General features: G+C 40.8%; 3 protein-coding genes across 3 annotated transcripts; all 3 read right to left on the reverse strand.

Annotated features, from left to right (window-relative positions):
- Positions 1–243: 243 nt before the first annotated feature.
- LOC148169517 (uncharacterized) lies at positions 244–802 on the reverse strand. Its single transcript, XM_088044126.1, has 2 exons — positions 638–802; positions 244–584 (listed from the first exon to the last, which is right to left on the reverse strand). The coding sequence occupies exon 2, from the start codon at positions 531–533 to the stop codon at positions 345–347; it is 189 nt and encodes a 62-aa protein (XP_087900252.1). The 5' UTR covers positions 534–584; positions 638–802; the 3' UTR covers positions 244–344.
- Positions 803–1,095: 293 nt separating this feature from the next.
- Positions 1,096–3,765, reverse strand: LOC148169518 (uncharacterized). The gene is made up of 6 exons (XM_088044124.1): positions 3,163–3,765; positions 2,395–3,109; positions 2,197–2,348; positions 1,689–2,150; positions 1,354–1,642; positions 1,096–1,275 (listed from the first exon to the last, which is right to left on the reverse strand). The coding sequence occupies exons 1-6, from the start codon at positions 3,488–3,490 to the stop codon at positions 1,179–1,181; spliced, it is 2,043 nt and encodes a 680-aa protein (XP_087900250.1). The 5' UTR covers positions 3,491–3,765; the 3' UTR covers positions 1,096–1,178.
- Positions 3,766–3,819: 54 nt separating this feature from the next.
- Ac13E (Adenylyl cyclase 13E) lies at positions 3,820–10,199 on the reverse strand. Its single transcript, XM_088044121.1, has 5 exons — positions 9,564–10,199; positions 9,178–9,504; positions 7,898–9,129; positions 6,846–7,849; positions 3,820–6,653 (listed from the first exon to the last, which is right to left on the reverse strand). Exons 2-5 carry the CDS (start codon positions 9,444–9,446, stop codon positions 4,920–4,922), a joined length of 4,239 nt encoding a protein of 1,412 aa, XP_087900247.1. The 5' UTR covers positions 9,447–9,504; positions 9,564–10,199; the 3' UTR covers positions 3,820–4,919.
- Between the last annotated feature and the right edge of the window lie 518 nt (positions 10,200–10,717).

Genomic DNA, 10,717 nt, shown 5'->3' on the forward strand with positions numbered 1-10,717 from the left:
TTAGCTGTCACCAGTCAGCTGGAAAGTGGTCAAAACGCGCATGCGCGAAGGTGCCATGTGACTTTCTGGGGGAATCAACCAATAGGTTGCTTTTATTTGGATTGTAAAAGAGCGGAAAAAATGAATGCATTCATGGAAAGTTGGATGAAAATAACACCAAAACTTTTTATTAATCATAAGGTTTATTTTTGGGCCAGTTTTCATACAAATCACCATAGATTAGCAAATTTATAAATAAGTTTAAAAATAGAAACATCTTTACAAACAAAACATCATGATCTCATTAAGAGAACAATAAAAACGTAGAAAAGCTGTTAATCTCGTCGTGTACTTTTCCAAACGTTTTAATCCACTGGTTTAATGGTGACATAACGTGATACAATAAAAACGACAACAATCGTACTAAGAACAACAGCCACTACCGTCATATAAAAAGTCTCCTCGTTGAAAACATCAGTAAATGCAGGGATTTGGTTGTACACATTTTCTATTAATTTGATTTGATAGTTTTTTGGGTTCGCTTTCACTACCATTTTATCGACTTCTTTTGCCTTATCCTAATTTCTCGACCTTATCTGACACGTCTAAAAACAGATTTAATGATTCGTTTTTTTAATCTCAATGATTTTAATCTTACCTTTAGTTATAAAATGAATTATAACTCTAAATGGTTCATTTCTTCACTGCAAAACTCTGAAATATGCACGAGGAAATCTGTAAAATTTATTGATCGGACGCGAGAACGCTTGCGCTTCAAGCTTCTAAAAATAGTTTTGACTGAAAGAAGGTTAAATTCATCTGTCTTGAAATCCCGTTGACAATTGTTGAGATAAATAAATTAGGACTTCAAAATGAACAATAAAACAGCCTTTGTTAGGGTTCCGCTGAAAAAAAATATTTGGCTTTGACGAGAAGTGAAGAAGTTTGAAGACTTTTTTATATACAAATTAGTAATCCTCCTTCCGATCGAAAAGTAAATTGCTGTTGCGAGTCGTTTTGAAATTTAAAAGGGTAAGCATAATTACCCGGCGCATCCACCATTTTTCTGGACTCCAGTTATGCAAAGGTCGGGGAGAATGACAGCGAATATTGTATACTATAAATAATTTATTAAAATATACCTTCTGTATAAACTTATGCATTAAAATGAAACGCTGGAAACTAAAATTGGTAAGAGATCAAGAACCGGTTTGAATCCAGGCTGAGGACGAATCCACACTTCTGATGGGAACATCAGTAGAATAGCTAACTAAAAACAACTGATGTCCCTGATACCTTGAAACAAAACAAAAAATAATAACAACCAATAAAAATGAAATAAAAAGGTAAAAAAATTAACTAATCATAACATACAAAGTGCCTGTGTCCCTAACAGTTTCCAGTTGATCATGTTCGTAACCTAAAATTTGTCCCGACGTTGGATTTTCTGACTCTTCCACATTCACATTCAGTTCGTAAACATCTTCGGATAAGTTGCTTCCAGTTTCCGACTTGATTACTTTATTGTCCGTCTGTGGGGGTGCACTAAATCGAAGGGATTTCCCCGAGCATGTTCGCTTTGAATGTGTTTTTTGGTGGCGTTTCATGTCTGATCTCACTCTGAAAGGTTTGCCACAAACTCCGCACTCGTGAGGTTTTTCCCCTGAAAAAAAGTCGTAGATTTTTGAAGAAGACTAAATCAGACGAACCTGTATGAATTCTACGGTGGTTTTGTAAATAGGAAGACGCTCTAAACGTTTTTCCACAGAACTCGCACTTGTAATTCTTTTCTCCAGTGTGAATACGTCGATGGACTATCAAAGAGTATTTCCTTGCAAAGTCCTTTCCGCAGTATTCACACTGGAACTGTTTCTCATTAGAGTGGAGCGAAGTCATGTGGTATTTTAAGTCGCCCCATTGGCGGAAATTCTTGCCGCATTCCTGGCAATGGTAGGGCTTGTCTCCAGAGTGCAACCTCAAGTGAACCTTGAGGGCGCTAGACGCGAAGAAGCTTTTACCGCATTGTTCGCATTGGTGAGGACGAATTCCACTATGACTCCGCATGTGATATATGAGCGAATTGCGATGGGTAAAAACTCTGTCGCATTCCCTACAATGCATTGTTCCTTTCTTCTTGTTTTTCTTCTTCACGAGAGAAGGCGCTGTGGGTTCTAATTCTCAATTATTAAAAAAAACAGTTTGAAATTATGAGCGCACCTGTGTTCCCCGTGTCGGCTCTACAAGTTACCAGATGCTGCAACAAAATTGCACGCAGAGGGAAAGGCTGCTTGCAAATGTGGCAAACGTGTTCCTCCGCTTCAAGTTCTTTGAGATCCTCTTCGGTTTGATGGAGCTCGTCTTCGCGATACCTATAATTTTCGATTGTAATGTGGACAAATAAAGAGAGGTTTTTACCAAGCTTTGGTGTCATTATCGGAGTTGTTTTCATGATCAACGACAACATTAATCCCTTCCATTAAATCTTCAGTTTCGCTGAACTCATTCAATTCTTCTTTGTGATGGACCTCTTTCATATGTGATTCGAAAGCTTTCTGCCGTCGGAATGTCTTATTGCACTGTATACAAGTCAAGTTAAGAAGCGTAGAAAAAATATTGTCCTTCTCATGATCAGCCTCAGGTTTATCACTCTGAGGAGGTGCAGGATTATTCGGCTCATAATGCGACTTCAAATGCTCAAAAAAGCGCAACTGATCTTGAAAACTCGCATTACAAATCTGACAAGAGAAAGTCGTATTGTGAACAGGCGTTATTGTAGTTTGGCATAATATTTCATGTTGAGCAAAATCATCATTTGAAGTAAAAGTCTGTTCACACAGATTGCACTGGATTTTTACCGGATTTTGTTTATTTTTAAGTTTGCGAGAGATGCGCTTTTTATGGGGAAGACTTTTACGAGACGCTTTGTGGTCCCCATCGGAGCCTCTTTTCTCATCTTCCGACTTTTCAGCATTGTTAAAGTTTTGAGCCACGTTAACGTAACGACTGTTGATAATTTTCGACTGCTTTTCCACGTAGATGTTGTCGGAACCCACGATGTGCAAGTAGCCGTTGTTGATATTTGCTTCTTTGTCAGTCAGGATGAGTTGCTGCTCTTCTAGGATCTTATTATCTATATAAACAAAAATAAATTAATAATTCATAAGTTGTCTAATTTTTTTTTACCTAAACCCGTATTTGGCACCAAGGCAGGCAGGCCCGCCTCGTGCATTTGTTGCTGCTTTTGATGCTGGCTTAGCTGCACGGCAACCAACGCCGCTGCCAAGTTCCTATCCTCCTCTGTTAAATCTTGGGACAAGAGAGCCTCTGAAGGGTAAGTCACCGGAATAAAGTCCGTCCCTGCTAAATCAACAACTAGCCCATTGTGGTGTTGTAATAATTCCGTCCCCAACAACTGAGCATTTTCTGGGAGCCTTTGTATCATATACTGGGGGGCGGCATCGGTAATGACAACGTTTTCCAAAAGCTCTGGTGTGGCTTCGACGTTTTCCATCACCACATTTAAATTTCGCGCGGCCGGAAAACGCTACTAATGGTGTTGACACGACGTTTCAAGGTCACTGATTTTCTGCTTTTACACAACAAAGAAATTCCGTTTTTTGGAGTTATTTTGACTTCCGAGGTGTTATTTTTTTACGCAAAATGTGGTAATTGGTGAATTAGAGCGGATAAAAGGCAGCTAAGGCCATTTTTCGTCGTTTTATCACAATTAAAACACATCAACACAACGAAAACTGACAACAGTGGGACTGGGTGCGGAAACATACTCGCGCCATGATGGATTCGGCAGGTAAAGGCGCCAAAATATGAAACATCGGTGAATTTCTTAATTAATTACAGATCGTTTTATTGGGATAATATCAGTATCATACATGATAGGACGGTGCACAAACATATCTTCTATTAAAATTTGTTACGAATTAAACAAATATCATAAGGAGAGTTTAAATGATAGAAGGCACTTTAGGGGGATACAAGTTAAATAATTAAAACTTTGACTATGTACATAACTCAATAAATAAATACAATTTTAAATTAAAACAATTACGTTAAGTTTAACGTAATAAAAACGTAAAACCTGACGGCAAAAAAAGAAAACAATGTTAGGAACTCCACTAACAAATAAGCTAGTTATTTTTAAAGCTACCGTATAATATCATATACAATTTTCCACATTATATGGGCACCTGTTTTCGCCTAGTCGACGACTTTATCAAAAATAACAAATTATAAAGTCGCTTCGTCTAGTCGAAAACTCGCACAACTACGAAAAGAAAACTAATCACAATAATTTTTTACATGGTCCTCAATTGGTCAAATTTCTAATGAGGTAAGACAACGCTATCTTTCATTATCAGTCTAACAAGAAATCTGCCAAGCATAATGCGATAAAATTCCTCTCTTTGGTATAAATCCAAATTCTTAACTGTATAAAATTACTGTATATAAAATAATAATGAGTATAAAATACGTCCGCACACCTCACGGAATTTTACAAATTGGATTTGTACTTATTGGCAAGAAATACAATTAGGTGTTTGTCCTCTCTTGCGTTTAAAAAATCAAATTGCTACAAATCAATTAGGGCCTTTCTAATGCTAAATCACTAATTGAGAAGTATATTATCACAGTTGATTCGAAATCCTGTTAAAAATCTCCAAAACGTATCTCGAAACTTGGAAACGTCCACGGTAACAGAATTTGGACAAGAACCATCCCGCCCACTCTTTGGTAACGCAACGGCCCCAGTGCCCAAACACTCCCAAAAATGTCGAATTTACTTCCGACTCTTTGGTAAAATGAAACTCCGTCGACAAACACCTAGATGTGAGCGTTTAAGGCTACACTTTTGGTCACTCTTAGCTAAAAGCAGCTATGGAATGCAACTTTGCAGGCACAATGAAAAATCAAAACAACGACTCTTAAGCTTCTATTTCCTCAGCTTCTTTTTTTCTTTCTAAAAGGTACACGTTCATGTTATCTTTGCCTTTAACATAGACGGAACCACGTGGACTGAAAACGTACTGCTTTTCTAAAAGTTGGAGACAATTTTCGCCGATTTGAATACGCTCGTTGACTCCGGTCGAGTCCATACGTGATGCTATGTTAACAGCATCGCCCCAAATGTCGTAATATAACTTGGTGTTGCCTATAACCGCCGCGGTAACGTCTCCGAAATTGTAACCGATGCGAAGAATCAAATTGAATTCTAAAAGATCGCGATTAAAAGCGCTGATCACGTTCTGCATTTCCAAAGCAAAGTCCATTAAAGCATACAAGTGCTCGTTGGGATCTTCCTGGTTACAACGAGCCTGAGAGTTGAGACCACTCGCTGCCATGAAAGTGCTACCGATAGTCTTAATTTTTTCCACGCTTTCGAATTCTGGTCGGTCCAGTAACTCGTCGAAATCCGCAATGAGCTCGTTGAGCACTCTCAGATATTCTTTCCCTCCTAAATAACTCTCGTCGTACATATCATGAAAATTAACAACACTAGCGAAAATAATTCCGACGTCTTTAAAATTCTCCGAGTATTTCGCATTCTTTTTCAACTGTTCGGCGACGTGTTCAGGTACTATGTTATAAATGAGATAATCTGCTTGGGTTTTTAAGTTTTGCACGTTGATTTTATCCCTATTCGATACGTAATTCGCATGGAAACTTATCCTGTAACCCTTCTCAAACTCTCGGTTTAACAAACAAACTAGCACCAATAACAAGAAGAGATCCATCAAAATCTCGTATTTGTACAGAAGGCTGTAATGTTCGAGAGTCTCGTCGAATCGCTCCGATTCGGTTTTATTGTCGTCACCATCCAAAATCGCGACAATCGGATTCAACTCGGTTTTTTCTGCTTTTTCTACAAAAAAGTTCGAGCAGGTGCCTTTTAAAAACAACGGAATGAATATAAGCGCGCACATTACGATCGCCAAACAATTCTTCATCCAACAATTCAGTTGAGTGAAATTGCAAAAGTGTATCACTCCGACGAACAAAAGATAAGTGTAGAGATAATTCGACGCATCCGACGTCGTGAACACTTTCGTGCAGAAATTGATTAACACGGTAATCAATGGCAAGCTAACCAGCACCGCCCCAAACATGTTCCACCGATAGAACCGCGAAACGCATCTTAGAAACCGATCGGAACATTCGACGACTCTCCGCGAACATAGAGCCCAACCCACGGCTTGGACGCCGATGAACAACGAAGACATCACCAACCAAAGTGTGGTGTGACCGTACAACAACCACAAAGAGATCGAGACGATAAAAAAGACTAGACTCGAAACGCAAACGTCGAAAGAAGTATTGAATTTTGCGTTGGCCAAAGTCAGAATTGCGTCCGGTTGTTCGAATAAAGAGTGGACGTTGGCGCGGTAATCTGCTTCCATTTGTGGATCCTTGAACAACAAGGTCATCCTTCGCAACGGCGGCTTAATAAAATAGGAACCTCTCGACTTGGAGTTTTCTTGAACGCACTTGATTAATTGACGATCTGATTGTTTTCGCAATCTTTGGATGGAAGTTCCGAATTTATCTAAAAAGATGGGCGCCATCCGGTACTGAGGAGAGTTGATGGTGCTTTGACTGGAAGTATAGTAGCCGGAGACGCGATGTTGAAGCAAATCAGAGTTGGGAAGAGCTGTGTCGAGCTAAAATAAAACTTGTTTAGTCTGCGGTCGGATTGGACCAAATTAAAAGTGACATGCTTTTTATGATTTGTTTAGGTCGTAAACTGGTAGTAAATTAGAGGGAAACGTGCTTTTGTTTTAATAAGAGTTGCGGGTTTACGTTACGAGTGTGCCTGGCAAACGACCAAATATTTGTGCAATTTCCGACTTTACCTGTTGGACGCTGCTTCTACGGCTGTTGCTTTTGATCCCAGAGTCTTTTCTACTATAGACAGACTGAGCAGCGAAATGATCGTCCAAAACAGCAATGTTTGTGAGTCGTCCTGGAACTTCCAAAGACATTTTCGGTCGTTCCACGTTACCGACGGCAACAGTGGCACTCCTGGCTCGTTCCCCGGGAATAATTTCAAAATTCGGGGAGCGCCCTCTCCTCGATCGGTTGCTTCCCGCTCTCTGCAGAAAAGAGTACTCGTTCGGAGACCTACCATACTGAGATCGGTAACTTCCGGTTCTCATAAACTGGCTCAAGTCAGCCGGACTGTAATCGTACTGTCCGACATCGCTTCTTGACTGGCTAATATACGACTTGACGTCGATCGTATCTTTCGGATCATCCAAGAAAATACTGCTTCGTTTATCCTCATCCACATCGGTCACACTAATAAAAGATTCTTTCTTCTTCCCATTGGAAACATTCGAGGTTTCGATTATGGTCGGCACTTGTTGGTAACCTCCGGAAGTTGAGATCTTATCTTCGGAATTTGATGGCACTTGTTGATCCACGTCTAGTTCCGGTTTCCCTTCGTTTTTACGCAGGAATTTCGGCATCTTCCAACTTTTTAATTTGACGGTATATTTGCCCGAGCTGGCGGTCGATGTTGGCGTTTTTATATTATCACAGTCTGAGATTTCTTTGCATGCATCGCCATCTTGTTCGTTTTCAGAGTCGAGAATGCTTGGTAAACTACTCGCTTTAATTTTGCACACATCAGGCGATAACATATTGGGGTTGTGCGCGACTTTAATATGCGTCGTATCGCAGGATAAGACACGAGGTCTCGATTGGGGAGACATAGAAGGTGATGATGTGGGCGGCGAAACGAATAACTGAAGAGAATTCGTGTATTTTTGTCTGCCCTCTGCGCGGAAACTTCCACTATAAGACGGTGTGCGGTCCCCGCACCGGCCAAGGATAAAAAACGTTTTTATTCCCTTGTCTGCAAAAAAAAAGTTGTGGTTTTTATTGTTTTGTGGTCAATAATCACCTTGAATCGGATCCCCTTCCTCGAGTAGATACGTGTCTTGGAGGAATTCGCAGGTGGCTTCCGACACGTGGACCGTACCCGGTTTCCCGGTGGACTCCATAATATTGGCAAGCGTGACGTCGTTGCTCCAGACATCAAATTTGAACCTCCTCGTCCCCACGATTCCGCAAAGAACCGTCCCTGTGTGTACCCCAACTCTCATGTTAACCCCTTCGTTCTTCTCTTGATCGAATTGTTTGATGGCTTGAATCATACTGAGCCCCATTTCCACGCAGCATTTAGCGTGATCGGCCCGCGGTTCCGGGCAGCCAGAAACACAATAATAACAGTCTCCCAAAGTGGAAATCTTCTCGCAATTATGAAACTTGCAGAGATGGTCGAATCTCTGAAAGAGATTGTTGAGGATTTCCACCAACTCTTCGGCGCTTTTCTTGCTGGCCATTTTCGTGAACCCCACGATATCTGCGAATAGAATGCTGACGTTTTCCATGCGGTTCATGTTAAAAGGACGGAAGAGCGAACGGATATCGTTGGTTTCTGGGTCTGAGTTGCGTTGGTCGTTTCTGGTGAAGGTTTCTTCTTCGTTGAGAAGCCAATCGGCGACAGTGGCAGGCATGAGAGAATGGATCATGTTTTCTTTGAGTTTCTTCTCGGATTCGAGCTGACGTCTGACTAGAAGGCTTTGGCCCACTTTCATGAATGTGTTCCTCATGCGGACGTTGGTCATTATTAAGATGTGGAGGCCGATCAAGTGGATGCAAATGTGCGATAAGAGTCGAACGGTAATGGTATAAGCGTCGTACGGTTGATTGTGAAGACATAAAGTTAGGGTTTCGAACGCGAAAGAGTACAAAATTCCTATGACAATACTCATGTAGAGTTTCAAGGGAATGAGAGTATAAATCACCATGAGGATTTCAATACAGATGGAAAAGTGGCCCACGGGACTCATATCTGAAGGTACGTAAAAGCTAAAAGGGTCTGACTTCACCGGCATCAGTACAACAAACGACAGACTTAAGCTGCACAAACCAAGCGCGACGATGAGCGACATGAGCAACATATGGTGGTTATAGACGTCAGTGTAGGTCACAAACAGACCCAGACCCATAATGACAGACAGTATCAAAAACACCAACATGGGCCAATAGTGAGCTTTAGAAATAACTCCCGTGAGTAAGAAATAAACAAACCATGACAACACTATCAGTAGCATGTACCACAGAGCGGACCTGAAAAATTCTAGTTTAGAACAAAGACTTGACTTTGAGGGTTTGTACCTGAACTTGAATCTACTGTGGGGGTTTGAGCTTCTTTTGTACTGCTCCTCGAGTATTTCCGAATCGAAAGTGGGGTCCCACCAGGACTTTTGCGCAGCTCTTTCAAAAGGAATCGGGAAGAAACGGCCCCAACACCCGCTCTGTTGCGAGACTCGCGCCAAGTATAGCTGGAAGTTCGGATCGAGAGACAATTGGGCGTTGTCGTCGTCGGAGGGGTGCTCCACGTCGGATCTGTAACTCACCGACGAGGGTCTTTTCTCGGAGGTCATTGCGAAGACGGCAAAAACCGTGTTTGTTAAAAACACATCTTTATCTAACTGGAGGATTCTGTAACAAAGCGAACGAGATAAGACGTTGCCGGTTTCGTGTGTTTACATTGCGTTTACCATTTCGAATGCATATGTTGGAGTACACCCTTGTCATGAGGAGGTACATGTTTATAATCTAAGTCAAACATTACCGCTCTGTCAACACCGATGTTTGTCTTACGATTTTCACGAATTCGCTGCTAATTTTCATAATTATTTCGACAAACGCGGCCGAGGGAACTGCACTAGGGCTGTTGCAAAAAATTCAAACATGTGTTCCAATTAGAAAGTTGACAGGAGGCGGACCGAACTGACGGACGAACACGGCACACTTGATTGACGTTTGACAGGCCCCCTCCTTGTATAAAACGCAGGAGCGTATTACAAATAAATGGGGACGTAATTTATGGGCTTCCGTGACGTCACTCGATCAACACGGGGATAATCAACCACGAAAGGCGTACGGTAATAACTTCCGAAACTCGTTACCTCAATTGGCCTCGGGATAATTGACAATTAATCAACGCAAACCCGCATCGGAGGATAAAACGCAAAAAAACACTTTTTTAAATACACCGACAGAAAAACATTACAAAAATTTTCAAAAAAGAAAAAACGACAAATGAGTCACCAGAAATGTGGCGCCAAATTCAAACTTGCACTATTAGAAACTGTCCCACCAAGCGACACACCTTCACGCTTCGGTTTCAAAAGTTTATGTAACGCTAATATTATTTTCAAGACTACAACACGTCATGTATATATGAATTAGGCGAAGATATCCAGAGTTCCGGTTGCGCCGTCTCCGGACGAATTTATTGTATTTTTACACGGATTGTTTACATTTTACTGCTTTCCATGATGAGATTGATCAATTTAGCTACTTACTTTTAGAGTAGGTAAACAGATCCGGTGTAAACATTTGGATATTAAAATATTCGTGAAAAAGAAATGATGGATGTTGTTTATTCCGTTGCCTCCGTAAAACGGACTTTCATTTTATTTTATGGTAATTCAATAAGGGTCATCGACGGTGATAAGATAAACCTAATAAAGGTACTGCCAATCCTCGACTCGAGTGTTTAATCACTATCAATAAATTGAAAGCTAATAGGAAGTAGTGGCGCAACTCATTACTTAATCGTTATGCAAATTTCAGTTTTTGTTTAACAGACTTCTGTATAAACCTGACGAAATTATTTTGACTTCCGGTACTGAAAAAAATGCACACA

The sequence above is a fragment of the Gnatocerus cornutus genome, chromosome 8 (genome assembly GCF_029298725.1).
Source record: "Gnatocerus cornutus isolate USDA-ARS CGAHR chromosome 8, icGnaCorn1.1, whole genome shotgun sequence".
Taxonomy (NCBI): Eukaryota; Metazoa; Arthropoda; class Insecta; order Coleoptera; family Tenebrionidae; genus Gnatocerus; species Gnatocerus cornutus.

Coding starts and splice junctions, on each gene's coding strand:
- Ac13E (XM_088044121.1), bottom strand. CDS start 9,446: ATGACCTCCGAGAAAAGACCCTCGTCGGTGAGTTACAGATCCGACGTG. Junction 9,130..9,177: donor CACAGTAGATTCAAGTTCAG/GTACAAACCCTC, acceptor AGAATTTTTCAG/GTCCGCTCTGTGGTACATGC. Junction 7,850..7,897: donor GGAAGGGGATCCGATTCAAG/GTGATTATTGAC, acceptor TTTTTTTTGCAG/ACAAGGGAATAAAAACGTTT.
- LOC148169517 (XM_088044126.1), bottom strand. CDS start 533: ATGGTAGTGAAAGCGAACCCAAAAAACTATCAAATCAAATTAATAGAA.
- LOC148169518 (XM_088044124.1), bottom strand. CDS start 3,490: ATGGAAAACGTCGAAGCCACACCAGAGCTTTTGGAAAACGTTGTCATT. Junction 3,110..3,162: donor GGTGCCAAATACGGGTTTAG/GTAAAAAAAAAT, acceptor TTGTTTATATAG/ATAATAAGATCCTAGAAGAG. Junction 2,151..2,196: donor AGCCGACACGGGGAACACAG/GTGCGCTCATAA, acceptor ATTGAGAATTAG/AACCCACAGCGCCTTCTCTC.